General features: G+C 43.8%; 1 protein-coding gene across 3 annotated transcripts in view; it reads left to right on the top strand.

The window, feature by feature from the left end:
• rptor (regulatory associated protein of MTOR, complex 1) overlaps positions 1-19,114 on the top strand; it is a 432,389-nt gene that overhangs the window by 254,494 nt on the left and 158,781 nt on the right. For 2 of the 3 annotated variants that reach the window (XM_085963808.1, XM_085963810.1), the window contains 3 exons: positions 6,085-6,205; positions 11,019-11,159; positions 14,597-14,737. In XM_085963808.1, coding sequence (XP_085819934.1) covers positions 6,085-6,205; positions 11,019-11,159; positions 14,597-14,737 — 403 coding nt within the window. The remainder of the gene's footprint in view (positions 1-6,084; positions 6,206-11,018; positions 11,160-14,596; positions 14,738-19,114) is intronic. The other variant, XM_085963809.1, reaches the window with a different exon arrangement.

The following is a 19,114-nucleotide window of genomic DNA, read 5'->3' on the forward strand; positions in this document are numbered from 1 at the left end:
TTTGAATTCTATCTGATATTGATGTGCCCCTAGGAAAAGGGACCATCTCTGGAGTCTCTGTGCTGTCATCACCGACACGCCCTTCTTAGGGTTAAAAATGGATACCAACGGCTGATGGTCTGTCAGAAGCGTAAACTTTTGGCCCTGCAGGTAATGATTAAACTTCTTTACTCCCCACACAAGGCTGAGAGCCTCCCTATCTATCTGAGCATAGTTGCGCTCAGCGGAGGTCAATGATCTGGATGCGAACGCGACTGGCCTCTCCGTGCCATTTGGCAACTTGTGTGAGAGTACTGCCCCAATACCATATGGAGAAGCATCACAAGCCAAACGAATAGGCAGTGTTGGGTTGAAGTGAGCCAACACCTCCTCTGAGGTTATCAATTCCTTACTTTTGCGAAAGGCCTTCTTACAGTCCTCGCTCCACTCCCATGGTACTCCCTTCTGCAAAAGAGCGTTCAGCGGGTGCAGTACCGTGGATAAATTTGGCAGAAACTTATGGTAATAGTTAATCAATCCTAGGAACGACCTCAACTGAGATACATTAACCGGAGCGGGAGCCTTCACAACCGCTTCGATCTTCTCAGGAGACTTATGAAGTCCCTCCTGGTCAATGACATGGCCACAGTACGAGATCCGCTTCTGAAAGAACTCACATTTCTGCCGATTAACTCGAAGTCCATATTCTTTCAATCTGATGAGCACCAGTTCCAAATTTGCGAGGTGTTCCTCGTCACCCTCTCCTGTAATCAGAATATCGTCCAGGTAACATTGTGTGCCTGGAATTCCCTGTAATACCTGCTCCATGGCCCTCTGCCAAATTGCTGGAGCCGATGCCACTCCAAAAACCAGTCTATTATACCGGTACAAGCCTCTATGCGTGTTGATCGTGAGGTACTGGCGTGACTCTTCCTCAACTTCCATCTGTAAGTACGCCTGCGCCAGGTCTATCTTGGTGAAGTGTTTCCCGCCCGACAATGAAGCGAAGATATCCTCAATCCGCGGAAGCGGATACTGCACCGTGTGAAGCACCGGATTAACAGTGATCTTGAAATCTCCACAGATGCGAACCTTCCCTGGTTCTCCCAGCTTGTTGCTCGAAGGACGTTTCATCACGGGAACAATGGGCATAGCCCACTCACTCCAGTCTACCTTAGGCAGTACTCCTGAATGTTCTAGCGCTTCCACAGCAGGTCGTATCGCATAGGGTACCGGTCTGGCTTTGAAAAATTTTGGTTGTGCATGTTCTTCAATCTTGATGTTTGCCGTAATTCCTCTGTGTTCCCAGTCCCTGCTGGAACACCAATAATAATAATTCAACTTTATTGTCATTGCACAAGTACATGAACAACGAAATGTGATCTTGCAAGCTCCCATGACTGGAAGAAGCAAAGCCGCTGCGTCGGTGCGCGCCGCCATTCCATTTCCACCATTCCTCCTGTCCGACAATCTTCAGCCCACCGCCCGGGCCTGCTCACCAGCCGCTCCTCCCGTGGCTCCTTCCGTGACCACCTCACCAACCGCCCCTCCTCGGGGCTCCTTCCGTGACCTTCTGCACCTGGTCTTCCCTGATGGTCACCCCTCCAGGTACTAACCAGGCCTGGCTCTGCTTAGCTTCCAAGCCTTGCCAGTGACCCTGTCCCTAGCCCCTAGTCCCAGGGACCTCTTTAGCATCGTCCAATATTCTGGACAATCGTTTAGGTTTGACATCTGTTTCCCTGGCATCTACCGTTAGTGCTTTTAAGGAATGCCAGTCCATATTCATTTTTCTAATCCACTCCCGTCCCAGTAGTGGTGGACCTCCTTCAGGTAGCACATATAAGTCCATTCCTCGGCTTTCTTTGCCCTTGTGGACCACCTTTACCTCTATCTTTCCGATGGGGTATACTCTTTGCCCCGTGTATGTTTTCAATACAATCTCCGTATCCCGTAGGGGAATATGTTGGAATAACCTTTTGTAATCTTTCTTATTCATGACCGTCAATGCCGATCCAGTGTCCAATTCCATCTTCACTTGGACTCCTGCTATCTGAAGTGTGACCCAAATTGTCTGGAGGTCTGCTTCCTTACCAACGTTGTGTACTCTTAAGCTACCCAGTTCATTACTGCTGGCGTCTGAATCTGACTTGTGTTCGTTCGAACTGTTCTCTGTCACCTTGTGTACCTTTCTGTACTTTCCCTGCGGTGACTTTTTGTTGCTGGTCTTCTCTCCTGACCGGCATACTTTAGCTATGTGACCAAGCCTGCCACATTTTCTGCATTCCTTATTTTTGAACCAGCACTGGTTCTGATCGTGCGTTGTCTTTCCACAACGATAACATTTTACTGTACCCAAGACCATTTGATTTGTGCTGAGTTCCGGTGACCGTAGCTGCATTACCGCCGTGCCTCTCGCTGCGGCTTCGTGCGATGCTGCCATAGCGACAGCTTTATCAAGCGTCAGCTCATTCTCCTCAAGCAGTCGCTTTTGTGTCACTTAACAATCCACACACAAATTTATCTCTTAGCGCATCTGTTAGTCCTGTTCCAAACTGACAGTACTTTGCTAGCTTACGCAATTCAATTAAAAATTCAGCATTGCTTTCATCTTTCAGCTGCTTTCTGCTGTAAAATTTAAATCGTTCCGCTGGCATCAGCGGCGTGGGGCTTAAATGATTTTTCAGGACGGTAACAATATCCGCGAAAGTCTTATCCGCCGGTTTCTCTGGTGATAGAAGGTGTTTCAATTGCCCATATGTCTTCGCACCCATTAAGTTTAATAAGGTTAGTGCTTTCTCCCCATCTGGTATCCTATTTGCTCTACAATAAACTTCTATGCGTTCTACATACGTGGTCCAATCTTCGATGTCGCTATCAAAAATATTAATGTTCCCATGTTTAGGCATCTTTGCAATTTTTTTTTTCTTCCAAAATGGCGGCTTCCCGCGCTTGGCGGTCTTTCCCGCGCTCGTCTTCTTCACCCGCTGGCTGCAATGGCGATTGCTGTGCTGCTGCCGGTCTCGCCTCCCCAGTGGTTAACAACTCCCCCGACGCTGCTTCTACTCCACCGCGGTTCCCGTGGGCATTCGCGCTTCCCTGCCGTCGCGCCTCGCAGCCCTTCTTGCAGCCCGGTTATGTGCACCCGCTGCGTTCGAATTCACCGCGGCTCTCGCGCCTTCAGCTGCCCCAGTCGCTGCGCCTTTCGGCCCGAATGCGGCCCGGCCCTTTTCACCGGCCGCGGTCGATTTCACCGCCCTCTTTCCTCCGTCTTCCCTCCCCTTCGCTACAGCCAACGCGGCCGTCGCTGATTGGCTTACCCACCACCGTGGTAGAAGGAAGATAGCTGTCTGCCGCTGATGGGGGCTTCGAGTTCAGAATTTCTCTTCTTCACTCCGGGTCCTCGATGCCTCCCGCGCGACGTGCTGTTCAGCAGGATGATGAGGGTGGATGCCTCTTCTCGACGCCCGTTCTGAGGACGAAGCTGCCATGGATGTAAACTGCCACAGGGTAATATCGGACTCGTCGCCACTGTTAAGTCTGTGTGTTCCAGTTATATTTAAGGTCAATTACTGACACAGACTACAAGAATAACTTTTCAATAGGTCTTTACTATTCGGAGGTTAGGGCTGTACTACCCAGCACTTATATACCGGTGTGGTCACCACCGGTATTACCGTATACAGCAGCCAGAGAAAGTAGTACATCTCTTAAGGTGGAACAAGTTACATACACCACAATAAGGATCCTGTTGATGATGTGATTTATGATCCTGACATGACACTCAACCGTGGAGGCCCAGAAAGGGAACAATGAAACTGTGGAGGGTCACTTCCACAGGTAGTAAATTGTTCCTAAAGGTTTTGTAAGATTTTTTAAAAAGTCTGTCTTCTCCTTTCTGTCTTTTTTCTCTCTCTCTCTTAATCTACTCTCTTTCCCTTTCTATGTCTAATTTGACTCTAATTCACCCTGCTTCCTTCTCGCTGCTCGCTCTGTTTCTTTCTCTGTCCTTAAATCTCATTGGTTAAGGAGGTAGACGACTGGACCTGACATTCGCGAGGCCCCAGATGTCCCCTTGACGTCGCCATGCTGTTATCAATTGGCATTTCCTGCGATTTGTGGTGCAAAAAAAACAGTCTGCGTGGCGAGATAAAACATCCAATTCATGGCGCTCGCTGCGAGGTACACCTCTTCAGCAATTTCTGGGCCATTAGGTTGAGTTTCAGATCATGGGGAGCACAGGCTTACCTATAGTAGCTGCCCTTTGCAGTGACGAAGAGAAAGGAGTAATGGAAACAAACAGTGATGGGTTTGTACAGTCAAGTGGTTTGGCTTTGTCTGTAAGGATAAGGCTATGGAATCTGTAGCGAATGTATACAGGATTGCCACACTGTGATTGGAATCTCCATGCAAAATCTGCTGAGTAGCTTGAAATTGTGGTGGTGGAATGATTGGGGCATGTATATTTTTATGTAAATTAACAAGGTGATAATTCATTAGCTGAGTGAGATGAAGTTTAGTAGTTGTAGCTCAGGTTTGTATTGCAGTATATTATCAATCTGGCAAAAGTAGTGAAATATAAAATAGAATATTTAATTGCTACTTCTCATAAATGTTATAGTAAAGTACAGCAAATGTTTCAGAACAGAATTTGCTGTTAAACCATTGGCCTCCATTTGACTTTGAGAAGCACAGGAGTTTAGTGATGGATGTAAGCTTCTCCAAATGAGCTGAAGCATAATAAGCTTAAAGGTTGAATTTTCTATCAATTATAGTTTGAAACTATATAAATAGTACATTTGCAGATTGAGATGAATATGTCTACCTTGTGGAGTCATGTTGAGATCTTTTCTTCTGGTGGGCGATGGGAATGGTTTGAAGAAGGAATGTTGTCCTTATTGAAATAAGCTAAATGAACCATTTGGTATTGAGTAATAACAGACCAGAAAACTCCAGGTTTGATCCCTGATCTGCATTGAATTAACTGATCTGAGCTAGGGTAGTGGTAGGAGCTCTACAATTTTCCTTGGTGCCCTTATGCTAGTGAAGTGGGGAAATTCTGTCAGGACACTCCATCCTGATGGGTACCGAGTGACCCCAAACTGGAAAGTGGATGTTGTGTTACTGCAGGATTGGCCTTAACGGTGATACCCTCCCCAATCAAGTAGCCTGCTGGCTGGCACTTGCTGTTTTTGTTCAGCTAGCAGAATGAGTTACCAGAGGGCTTGCGGCACATGTGGATTTGCTTTCCACTGTGACTCAGTGCCTTCAAGAGGAGATGAGGTGAGAAATTGTGGGAAGTATGGTGTGAGATCTTCAGGAAACATATTGTACAACACTGACTAAATGACACGGCAAAAGAATGAGTGCCAATATATTGACATGAAATACAATGAGGGCCTTTCCACCTACAGAAAATCACTGTGGGGACCTGCCGCTTTTAAGATAAAAGCATTACTGGGTTGGCGTGATGCAGATGCAATACACTTAACTAGGAGATCTGACTATAACATAAAGTAAAAGAGTATCTCTGTCTTCTGCCTTGTTTTTTAATAAGTTTTTCTATGAATTTCTACCTGAAAAAGCACTTTTACTGTACAATATGCTGGCAGCAAGGGAACATTAGATTTTGTAATTGAGTCAGTTTTCAAGAAATTAACAATAATGTGCAAATCTTGAATTTGAGTACATCGTTGGACTCCCTTGGACTTTTAATCTATTCTCTTTCAGGAGCTTTCCGGTATTTTATTTCCACTTTTCCGAATGCGCGGTCTTTGTATTTCTTTTGCGATTTAATTTGTTACTGGGCTGCTTAATTCCACTTTCACGCTGTGGTATTTCGAGTGATGACAGATTTTGTCTCGTTACTATTATGTCCTTGATGCGTAATGATGTTGACGAAAAAGTGTAACCGACACTTAATCTTTTGGTTTCCCGGATTTGCCATGGTCATAAAACATTCTATTTGGATTTATGCCCCTTGGTGACTTTTCTTTGCAGTTGTAACTGTCGCTCGTTTTTGGCCAATGACATAAATCTACGTGAGATTATTGAAATTGTTCCAAGGTTAATCTTATTCAACTGACAGATTTATTTTTTAATTGGCAGGAATTGGTTGTGGCATTCAGTCATCTTGTCATTCAGTATGAAAGTAATTTCTGCACCGTGGCATTGCAGTTCATGGAAGAAGAGAAGAACTACCCACTTCCCTCCCCTGCGAGTGTGACAGGTATACCTATTCAACGTGCACTTCTCTGATTTTAAAATTAAAGTCGAAGTAATACCGAAATGTTGTTTTTAAGCATATGGTAAATGAAGTCCTGTACCTTGTTCATATTAAATGAGTACAGCTTGCCAAGAAAGTTTGATTATATTGAGAACTCTCTTAATTTAACTTTGAGATGTAGGGGTTGTTGGCAAGGCTGGTATTTATTGCTCACCCCTTGTACAATTGAATGGCTTGCTTGGCCACATCAGAGGGCAATTAAGAGTCAACCACGCGACTGTGGGACTGGACCGGGTAAAGCCAGACCGGATAAGGATGGCAGGTTTCCTTTCCTAAAGCACATTAGATAACCAGTTGGGTTTTTACAACAATCCAACAACTTCATGGCCTTCTGACTGGTACCAGCCTAGATTACACGCTCAAGTCCTTGAGTGGGACAAACCTATAACCACAATGATTGGCATTGAAAGAATTTCTCTTCACATTTCTGAATGTTTCCCTTTATTGAGCCAATCTTCTTAGAAATTACATTAGCAACTTATTGCAAAAGAAATTCTTCTTCATTAGTTATATACAAATGAAGAAGAAGTTATATACAAATGAAGAAGGCCATTCAACCTATCTTAACTCATCCATCCAGGACAACTGTACAGTCTCCCATCACAATACCTAACGTCAATGAAAAATATGGATCTGGAACACCAGACTAACCTATGGAAGTAGAACAAAGGGCCACAGATTCAAGCTAATAAAAGGCTAATTTACAACTGATGTCAGAAAGCTCTAAACACAGTGATAAGCACATGCACTGACTTTTGGGTAATGTGAAATGGGCATAAATCCTGGAATCATTTACGAAACAGTTGACTATTGTGATGTGCTTATCTACGCATCTGTGACCTCCAGACTTGATCACTCCAATTCTTTCTTTGATGATTGCCTGAGTGCCACTCTTCATAAGTTTCAACTTTTGCAAACTCCACTACCCATATCCGGTTCAACACACAGCCCCACTTCTGAACGGTACTGATTGACTTCTTATTTCCCAAAATGCCAGTTTCGAAATCTTTCTCTTATTTTCCGTGTTGCTCCTGTACCTTTCAGACCTAGGTTCCTATGCATGCTCCAACCGTTCTTCTGGCTCTACTCTTTCTGCTCCCATTTTGGCCGCAGAGCCATCGGTTGTTTCAGCAACCCCACGCCCACCACTCTGGAATGCTCTCCCTAAACCTCTCTGCCGCCTTATCTTCCTCCCCACTTCAAAAGTCTTCTCAAAACTGACATCTTTGATTATGCCTTCAGTTGCGACCCCTTACCCTGTTATTTTTGCCTCTAGAAGGCACTGAGAGTTTTATTTTGCTCCATAATTGAGTTATTTTGTATGTTTAGTGCGGAAAACCATGCAGCAAAAGCTGTAGTGTTTCTGATGGTTTTTCTCTCTTTTAACTCTGAGGACCATTTTCTGGCCTAGAGGGAAAGCATTCCGCCTGCTCCCAGATCTCTGGTAGAGGAACCTGCGGAGACTTATTTCCTCTTTGCACTTCCTCTTTATATGGTAGCACCTAACATCCACATGACCTATTTGAATGGTATGTGGGTGACATGCAACCAACCGTTCTGCACACACTCCAATGTACCAACAAAATGGAATGCCAAAAATAAATTACAATAATGTTCCATGTAATAAAGTTCAGAAAATTTCCAGGTTAATTATTTTTTCATTTAAATAGTAACATTTCAAAGTCAGCAAAATTGACTTTCATAATTGTCTGTCTTTTGAGACTAATCTTTGTAGCAGACTTTAGATATTAATATGCCTGCAATAAAATTGCTCAATCTTTCCCCAAACTAACAGCACGGTGATGAATTTAATTTCTAGGTTTAGGAATGCAAGCTGTTATAATAGGGAATAAAAAAGGTGTTCAGTAAATTGAACTATGAGTCAATACAGATTCTACTTCAATCTGAATTGTTGTTCAGTGGTATAGTTCTCTTGAATTCTTGAAAGGTTTGTACAAGAGCCTAGTGATCTGTACTTTACAGATACATTCCTGGGGGTTGGGGTCAGGTGTGGGTGGCTGGGTTGTTCAGTAAATTACATTAACATTTTCATTTGCAACTAGTATATGTTTTAAGTTGAATACTTCTCTTTATTGAATTTGTTGGTGTCACGCTTCACATTCCTTGCAGATTAAATTATTGAACCAGACAACTTAGAGACCTTAATACAAAAGCATAATACTGCGGATACTGGAAATCTGAAATAAAAACAGAAAATGCTGGAAATACTCGGCAGGTCAGGCAGCATCTGTGGGGAAAGAAACGGAGTTAACGTTTCGTCAGAACTGGAAAAAGTTAGGGATGTAACAGATTTTAAGCACGGGCAGGGAAAGGGGAGAGAGGAGGAAAAAATAAAAGGGCAGGTCTGTGATAGGGCGGAAGGCAGGAGAGATTAAATGACAAAAGGCATGATTGTACAATGCAAAAGGAGATGGTAATGGGACAAGTAAAGAAGCAAAATATGGGTCTAGAAGAATCCTCAACAGCTGCCACCTGAAAAAATAGAGGCAGAGGTTATGGCCTGAAATTGTTGAACTCGATGTTGAGTCTAGAAGACTGTAAAGTGCCTAATCGAAAAATGAGGTGCTGTTCCTCAGGCTCACTTTGAGCTTCGTTGGAGAAGTGTAAGAGGCCAAGGTCAGAGTGGGAGCCGAGTGGACAATTAAAGTGACAGGCGACCGGAAGCTTGGGGTCATGCTTGCAGACTGAACGGAGGTGTTCCGCAAAGCAGTCACCCAATCTGCGTTTGCTCTCCCCGGTGTAGAGGAGACTGCATCATGAGTAGCGAATGCAGTATACTAAATTGCAAGAAGTACAAGTAAATCACTGTTTCACCTGGAAGGAGTGTTTGGAGGCCCTGGACAGTGGGAAGGGAGAAGGTAAAAGGGCAGGTGTTGCATCTCCTGCGCTTGTGCGGGAAGGTGCCATGGGAAGGGGATGGGGTATTGGGGGTGATTGAGACGTGGACCAGGGTGTCGTGGAGGGAGTGGACCCTTTAGAATGCTGAAAAGGGAGGGGAAGATTTGTTTGGTGGTGGGATCACACTGGAGATGGCAGAGGATGATCTGTTGAATGTGGAGGCTGGTGGGGTGAAAGGTGAGGACAAGGGGAAACCTATCGTGGTTCTAGGAAGGAGGGGTAGAGGTGAGAACAGAAGTGTGGAGAATGGAACAGACACGGTCAAGGCTATTTCAATCATGGTAGAGGGGAATCCTTGGTTGAGGAAAAAGGAAGACATATCAGAAGCACTGGTATGGAAGGTGGCATCGTCAGAACAGATGCGACGGAGACGGAGAAACTGGGAGAATGGAATAGAGTCCTTACAGGAAGTGGGGTGGGAGGAAGTGTAGTCCAGGTAGCTGTGGGAGTCAGTGGGCTTATAGTGGATGTTTGTCGATGGCCTGTCCCCAGAAATGGAGAGACAGAAGTCAAGGAAGGGAGAGGCGGAGATGGACCACGTGAGGGTGAGGGAAAGGTGGAAATTGGAAGCAAAGTGAATGAAATTTTCCAGTTCGGGACAAGAGCAGGAAACGGCACCGATAGTCTTCAGTGTACCGGAAATAGGTGAGGGAAGGAACCTGAGTCGGACTGGAACATGGAATGTTCCACATATCCCACGAAAAGGCAGGCATAGCTAGGACCCATGCAGGTTCCCATAGCAACATTTTTTATTTGGAGGAAGTGAGTGGAGTTAAAAGAGAAGTTGTTCAATGTGAGAACAAGTTCAGCCAGGTGGAGGAGGGTGGTGGTGGATCGGGACTGGTTGGGCCTCTTGAAGGAAGAACCGAAGCGCCCTCAGGCCATCCTGGTGGGGGATGACGACGTAGAATGATTGGACGTCCATAGTGAAAAGGAGACGGTTGGGGCCGTGATACTGGAAACTGTTAAAGTGGCGGAGGGCGGCAGAAGAGTCGCAGATGTAGGTGTGAAGAGATTGGACAAGGGGAGAAAAAATAATCGAGATAGGAAGAAATCAGTTCTATGGTGCATGGGCAGGCTGAAACTTTGGGTCCATCAGAGTAGTCCTGTGGATTTTGGGAAGGAGGTAGAAGCGAGCTGTGCGGTTTTGGGGGACTTAGGTTGGTGGCTGTGGAGTGAAGATCTCCAGAGGAGATGAGGTTAGTGACAGTCTTGGAAACGATGGCTTGATGTTCGGTAGTGGGGTCATGGTCCAGGCAGAGTTAGGAAGAGGTGTCAGAGAGTTGGCGTTCAGCCTCCGCAAGGTAGAGGTCGGTTCGCCAAACAACAACAGCGCCACCATTGTCAGCGGGTTTAATGACAATGTTGCGGTTAGAGACCTTAATCACGCCATTGTACCAAATACAATTTTTACCACAAATTTAAGTGTTCTATAAGAAAGCATTCTGAGCTTCGGAGTACCCTAACTTGGAACAGCTGCTGCCTTGTTTAACTTGGGTGTTTTTGTTTTAAAAAAGATGCATTGACCAATGTTATTTTCTAATAATCAGCTGGGAGTTGACCCCTTTAGTGATTACATTACACTTATTAATGTGTCCGTGCATGTCACCATGCATTAATGACATGGAGCGTATTTGTATTCTGGTGTCCAGTGTGACATCTATCACTTGCTGGGAAAACTAAAATGGCAGGATATAGATCCCTTTCTTCCCCCCCCCACCCCCCCCAAAAAAATAAAATTACAAATCTGTAATCTTAACTTTGGGGTTTAGATAGTTTTTTTTTCTATTTACTTATTTTCTTAAACAATTTTCTTCTCTCCCCTTTGCTCCTGAAGGCATTGACTCTTTGGGTTATGGTTCCATAGGCACAGAATTGCCCTCCTGGAACCACCCTCAAGTGCCTCGCGGTGTCAGCAGGCTATTGGACCGTGGGGATGTTGCAATTTGGCTTCTCTTCCAGCGCTCACACCAGCAAGGTAGTTTCTGTGGGCAGGCCTGCGCTTTTTATGATCTTAAATTTTTTAATCTCGTGTATGGATTGAATGGGTTGATGTGCCACAGGTTTAGCAATTACCCTTTTCTCAAGCTAAACATTGAAATGCTCGCTCCAATCGACAGAAAAACAGCACGCCAGCATATTACATATTTCAGGCTAAAGTACAAATTATATTTATATAAAATGTAAATTTATGCAGAAACAACAAAATAAATCCGAATAAGAGCAACACAGTAAGTTTGAAATCAAAATAGCACAGCATTTCAGAATTAATTTTTCTAGAGTCCTTTAACCAAAACATCAATAAAAGTAGCAAGGTGCTTTGGCCCCATGAAGTTCCCAACTCTCTGCTGTGATGTGGAACTCTGGTTCGGCTAAGTAAATTAAAAATATGGTCTAAACCCTGCTGTATTTATTCCCAGCCTGAGCTCTGTGTATAGAGAAATGGCAATCAAGACCAATCAGAGACACTTTGGTGCAAAATGCTCACGTTCCACATTGATTGAGTGCTGAAATAGTTACCCTGGAATTGCTAATGCTGACCCAGCCCGCATCTGATCAGCTTTTGTAAAACAAAGCTTATTTTTGTTGGCCCAGCCATTGGAGATAATGACTACTTGCATTTTCTGCCAGCTGCCTGATTGGAATCTACAAATAACATTGTTCTTCAGAGAATCCATGATACAAGGTAGCTATAGATTAAAAACTCCTGGGGCATCCGAAGTTTCACAGCCAGGAGAGAATTTCTGTTGCAATTTAGCATCTAGTGATTTCAGACAATCATTATTTGCTTTCCACCTATCCAAAAAGAAAAAAGAAATCCCTTCCAGAAAGCTGAAAACAATTTCAACCATACTTGAGCTGGCCAAAATTTGATATGAAAAAGATACAACCTAAAAATACCATTGTAATATGACGCAAGATATTACTCGCATTCTGTCATGGGGGCATTGCAATTTAGCTCGGTCCTTGCTGAACATTCAACTCCAGGAGCAGTCCATTGGTAACCATCAGGAACAAAAACCCTGGCTAAATTTGCCTTGCCTAAACCGTGGAAATTGAAGCCAATTGTAGTGCCCAGATAATATCAGATAGCTTAGATTAGACCAGGAATGAAATGGAGGCAAGTTGAAAAAATGTTGAGCTTCATTTTTATGCTTCATGACATTTGAATGACCTGGAAGTCTTCGCTTTTAATCAGTGGTGATAATCTAGTGACTCTAGGTTTTCTCCTCCAAATAACCTAGCAAAAACTGAATACATAGTAGTGCGACTACATACTGCTAAAATAAAACTCAATGGCCTGGAATTTGCAGTTGGGATGATGGTGAACTGGTGGCGTTCGCTGTCATTCCGACTTTGAAACTGAGCGCAACTTTGGGATGTTGTCCAGGCGCATGCGGAAATCCCGAAGTTGCGGTCAGTTATTGACGGCTCCGGCACAGGTTGCGCTGAACCCCCCCCCCCCCCCCCCCCGGCAGAGCTGGCAATCTGTGTGATCAGCCAAATCATTGAAACTGAGGAAAACTTCGGCTGTTCCACAGTAAATACGCTGTCAAATTCCCCACTAAGCTTCGCTGTTGACCGCAGATTCCAGGCCAATAATTTTCTTTAGCTTCTTCCTCAATGAGCATAAAAACATTTATTCAGCTCATCAAAGCTCATCCCTCCAGTACCTTAACTATCCCATTGTAGCATTAGGCTGCATTTTGAAAATTTCATTTTTTTTGTCAAGCACTTATCCTTCTTTGGGTAAATGAGTTCTTCCAAATATCTGTTTTACATAAAAAATTTATAGCGCAGAAACCGGCCATTCAGCCCAACTGGTCCATGCCGGTGTTTATGCTCCACGTGAACCTCCTCCCACCCTACTTCATCTAATCCTATCAGCATATCCTTCTATTCCTTTCTCTCTCGTGCTTATCTAGCTTCCCCTTAAATGCATCTATGTTACTCGCCTCACCTACTCCCTGTGGTAGCAAGATTCACATTCTCACCACTCTCTGGGTAAAGAAGTTCCACCTGAATTCCTTATTGGATTTATTAGTGATCTTATATTTGTGTCCTTTTTAAATTGCCCTCTGGCCCTACTTTGATTGGAAAAGCCCCCATCTGCATTGTTGACTTTCAGCTATGGAGTTAGCGCAAGAAGCTAGCTGCTTCCATTGTTACTCAACACACTAATCATCTATCACTCAACATGATTATTGCAAAGCCACCACTTGTGTATTGGAAAATGAGCCGCACAAAATTCTGCAATAAAACTTGAATATTATATTTCTTACAAAAGATAAATTCCTGAACTTTCTAACCCTCTAACTGCAACTCACTTGGGTTGTATAGTTTTTCCATGCCCCCCCTTAGATGTAAAATAGCATATCTATTTACTGTGTGCCAAGATGTCTGTTCAGAGATCTTATAAGTCCATCTTGGGTCAGATCTAAAACCAAAAAGCTTTATGGGGGCTTTAGCTGACAATGACCATGAAAAAGCCGCAGTAGAATGACCATGGAGGGTGAAGATTAGGGAAGGGCAGTGTTCTAATAGCCTGTCGGATAACTCCAGTCTTGGGAACTCGTTTCATAGTTTTAGTGTGACTGCACAGGGCAGACTTATAGCTGCAGGAATGGAGGATGACGGGCCATCTGAATTTTAATCCAGAACAGCCTTTTTTAAAAACCTCTGTAGAGGTAATGTTGCATCATATTGGCTCTTCCAAATTCATAACCGTGCTTCCTTACTAACTATAATATCAGGTTTTTGCAAGCGATGCTACTCCGCTTCATCATCTTCATAAGCCACTACAGGATTTAATTGTACAATGGTTTTAACCTTTATACTACCAGATGCCACTATTCTCATCAAGCTAACCAGTTTGTCAGCTAAATAAAGTGCTAACAGACCTGCAAAAGATTTTTTTAATAAGTCAAAGACAGCTTGATAGCCAAAAACCGTGTTAACTACTTTCCACTAATTTTACCTTAATATTTGTGTATATTTATAGTTTAACAATATCCTGCACGATCTAATGATGGATGTTTCCTTTGTTTCCCATTATTAAGTGCAGTAGTCTAGTTGCCATTTCAGAATTGGCTCAGTCTTCAAAAACATTTTTGCCTATTTAAGCTGTTGCTTTTCTCCGCCTGCACCAGACACTGCTCCTTGGCTGAAAGGACAGACATGCCCTATACTCTCAGACCTCTGAAAGTGCAGTCCCTCAGGGAGCCACTAGCTGATGAATAAAAGTGACGCTCCTCGTTTCTTTTAGCTTTCGCTTTTCTGTCCACCGCGCCTCCCCTCGAACATGTGAAGAAGCTCTTCAGTTTAGATTTTCCTTCTAAAATAAACAGATTTGATAACTACTTTTAACTCTCATCTCTTTATCGTGCTAATGTGTCTTCATTATTGAAATTTCAGAAGCTGGAAACTTCACACCAGTTCGTGATGGTCCAGCAACCCCAAGGCTTCGTTCCGTGAGTTCCTATGGGAATATCCGTGCAGCCACTTCGGTGCGGAACTTGAATAAGTCTCTTCAAAATCTTAATTTAAATGAAGAAAGTGAGTATGCCTGGAGTCGGTGCTAAATGGGTGTTCGTGTTCATATCACTATTAAATGGCTAGCACAGTGCGTATATATACGTTCTGCCTTCACCACACGAACTGCAGCGGTTCAAGAAGGCAGCTCACCACCACCTTCTCGAGGGCAATTAGGGACACCCACATCTCGGGAACGAATTTTTAAAAAAAATACATAATTAGTTTGTTGTGCAGTTTGCCACTGCATGTTGTGCTGACTTTCACTTAAAAGCTCACCAGGTACAGTACTGGAGAATTCTGGAGTACACTGAATCTGTCCCCCCCGCAGACACAACAGTCACCATATTTGGCTTATCAATAACGTGTGAAAGAGAATAGGAGAAAGGATCAATGCCCAATTGTCGTAATTTTCATGACTCATTATCTCTTCTCCCAAATGGTTTCAGCAAACTAAACTGGCCAGTGCAGATCTAATTGGCAGCCCGCATAGCGTTCATTAAATCATAGAATGGTTCTGTATTTGATTTGAAACTTTGTTAGCAACGCCATTTGAACCATGGGGCATCACGCTCATTGAAGAGGTTCAGTCCCATAATGGGTTCAATTGAAACTGGCAGATGAATCATTTTATGCAGGTTTATTCTGTGCACCACTGTAATATCTATGCACTTTATTTTTACACTAAGATCCAATTCCATTTAAATTGTTTAGACAGGATTTTCAGCATAATTCAAAGTCAAGTCCCTTACCCTTTTCTTTATGCTGTAAAAGTTGTTTTGAAATCCATTTGCTTTTTTGCTAATGGGAATTTTTATGAATGTATTTGAAGTGTAGTCTTAGATATTCGGTCATTGTTTGGAGAATTGACTCTAAGCTTGATCTGCACTCACTCTAGATCTATAATTATGATATTCACAGCCAGCCCCTCGACCATGCCATCTCACGTGGCCTGTCTACTTCCATCGTGTCAATCGCAGATAAGGCCGTCTCTGATCACTTCCTTCTATCCCTCTCCACTCGCATCCCCTTCCCCCTGTCAGACCCATTTCCTTCTGTGTCTGCCCTTGTAAAAGAAACTCTCCCCCAAGTCACTTACAACGGCACTTTCAAATTCCCAACTGTCTAGCCGATGGCCCTCCATTCGCCACAACATTTCTGCAACTACCGATCGGCTCAATCACACCCTCACCTCCACCTTTGATGCCCTAGTCCCCATTACTCTCTCGCTCACTCTCACACACTCACTCACACTCACGTCGTTGCCCCTAGTACGGCCCTCATCTCCGCTCCCTTAAGTCCAGACTTCAACGGATATGGCGGGCAACTGGTTTAGCCATTCACCACCAGATCTGGCTGGACCACATAAAGCACTATTGGGTCCAGCTCCCGTCTCCCAAAACTGCTCACTATTCCAGGATCATCTTGGAATTCAAAGATAACCCCCCCGGCTTCTTTTCTCTACTGCAAACTGCCTTAAACCCCTCTTCCCTGTCCGCTCCATCCTCACCTCCAACAGCAAGTGCGAGGGGCTCATGGACTTCTTAGTCACGAAGATTGAGACCATCTGTTCAGCTGCTGCTTCACTTCCTTCCCCTAGCCCACCAAGCCAAACTTTCTCTAAGGTTCCCCCCTGCCCTAACCCTGAACTGCATCTTTTTCTAGTTTCTCCCCTCATGCCCTCTCCAAGCTCATCTTGTCCAGGAGACCCATCGACTGGTCCCTCGACCCTATTCCCACCAAACTGCTGACCACCCAACTTCCCTTTCTGACTCCCAAGTTAGCTGATATTGATGGTTCTCTCTCCTCGGGTACTGTCCCCTTCCCCTTCAAACCTGCCATCAGCACCCCCGTCCTCAAAAAAACAAAAACAAAACACCCTTCTCCTCTCTGCCTTTGCAAACAACTGTCCCATTTCCAACCTCGCTTTCCTCTCAAGTCCTTGAACATGTTGGAGCCTCCCAAATCCATGCCCATCTTTCCCGGAACTCCTGCCACAGCACCGAAACGGTTCTTATCAAAGTCACAAATGAATCTTATGTGACTGTGGTAAACTATCCTTCCTCATCCTTCTCAACCTATCTGCAGCCTTTGAAATGGTTGACCAAACCATCCTCTGCCAATACCTCGCCTCCGTTGTCCAGCTGGGTGGGACTGCCCTCGCCTGGTTCCATTCCTATCTATCCAATCGTAGCCAGAGAATCACCTGGAATGGCTTCTGTTCCTGCTCCCACACCATTACCTCTGGAATCGCCCATCCTTGGCCCCCTCCTATTTCTCATCTACCTGCTGCCCCTCGGCAATATCATCCGAAAACACATCAGGTTCCATATGTATGCGGACGACATCCAGCTCTACCTTACCATCTCTCTTGACCCCTTCTCTGCTTCTGATTTGTCATGCTACTTGTCCGATGAGCAGAAATTTCCTCCAATTAAATATTGGGATGACCAAAGCCATTATCTTCAGTTCCCGCCTCAAACTCAGTTTCCTGGTCACTGTCTGAGGCTGAACCAGACTGTGCACACCTTAGTATCCTATTTGACCCTGAGCTTTCTGAGCCCATATCCTGTCCGTCACCAAGACCACCTACTTCCACTTCCATAACATCGCCCGTCTGATGTATCAGCTGCTGCAACCCTCATCCATGCCTTTGTTTCCTCTAGACTCGACTGTTCCAATGCTCTCTTGGCCGGCCTCCCACCTTGCACCCTCCGTAAACCTGAGCTCATCCAAAACTCTGCTGCCCGTGTCCTAATGTGCACCAAGTCCAGTTCACCCCTGTGCTCGCTGACCTAGATTGGCTCCTGGTCCGGCAACGCCTCGATTTTTATAATTGGCGTCCTTGTTTTCAAACCCCTCCATGGCCTCAACCCTCCCTATCTCTGTAACCTACAACCATCCGAGATCTGTGCGCTGTTCCAATTCTGACCTCTTATGCATACCCAATTTTCTTTGCTCCATCATTGCCTTCAGCAGCCTAGGCCCTAAGCTTTGGAATTCCCTCCCTAAACTTCTCTACCTCTCTCTCCTCCATTAAGACGCTCCTTAATACCGACCTCTTCGCATCTTTTTGGCTCCGCGTCAAATTTTGTTTGATAATCACTCCTGTGAAGTGCCTTGGGACATTTTACTATTTTAAAGGTGCTATATAAATGCAAGTTGTTGTTGAAATATGGCTTAAAAATTTACATACCCTTTGTCATACATGACAATATTCATGTTTCTACAATATACCAGCAGCATCTAGTGGCATAATATTGATCTTGACCTTGCTCTTTCCAACTTGGAAATCAAATTGCTTAAGATAAATTTCTGCCTAGAATAATAAAAAAGAGAAGAATCTTGATTTTTGCAGCAGGATTTTAACTTGGATATGTTGGATTTAACTTTGAACCTGTCCTAAGATGGTTTTTAATAAACAATTTGGATTTTTTTCACACTGTTGGTAACAGTAATAAACAGTGGATTGTCAAAATAAAATATCAAATAAAATGCTAAATCAAAACATCTCTGTCATGTACATGTTGCTTCAGAAAAGCTTCTTCGTAATAGTGGAGGCCGAATTAAAAGATTTCCGGTGTGGACAGATGAATGCAGGCAATTTGGGCTGTCGAAGGTGGGCTATTGATGACCCATTCTCAGGAATGTTACATGCTTGGAATATCAGGAAGAGTCCTGACCAGAAGTTGATTGATTATTGCACAGCAGTGGTACCTTGCTATATACAACTAGAGTTCAACGTCCTGTTGTCGAGCCTAGAATTTCATCGCTGCTTTTTAATCTCTGCCACTGATCTTATATTTAATAACACGCTGCGACTTAATTGTAGCTAATTTGCTGAAAGACAATCACTCGATTCTTGAGAAACAGAATTATTTGCAGAGGGAAAAGAAAAAAATAACGTGTCAGTTAAGTTAATGGCATGCTTGCAAGGAACCACCAATTCAAGTTTACAATTTTCCTCTTGCAACATCTTGAAAAGCTATACATTACCCGTCTGTACTTAAATACATGTGTGGTTTTTCATTCTTTGTTCAAAAAAATAATCAAACAAATTGGTTGAAATTATATCTACCCTCCTATGGGCAGATATCAATTTTGAAACCATATCATAGTAACTACAGATCTGGGATGAATGCATATCAAATCTTTCACATCAGTTATCCAAACATTAACGAACCAGTAGCCAGCATAATGTTTTACTGATGTTTAAGTAAGCGATTAAGACTTCAACGTGTAGCCATAAAAATTCCCCATTAGCAAGCAAGTAGATTTAAAAATGCCTGCAACATAGGAAAAAGGGCAAGGAACTTGACCGTAAATTACTCTCAATCCTAAATCTGATTTGATCTTGAAAGTTTATACTACATCAATTATTTTCTCGCAAGGAAAAAAAAT

The sequence above is a fragment of the Somniosus microcephalus genome, chromosome 21 (genome assembly GCF_052327205.1).
Source record: "Somniosus microcephalus isolate GS21.2 chromosome 21, FLI_Smic_1.0, whole genome shotgun sequence".
Lineage (NCBI taxonomy): Eukaryota > Metazoa > Chordata > Chondrichthyes > Squaliformes > Somniosidae > Somniosus > Somniosus microcephalus.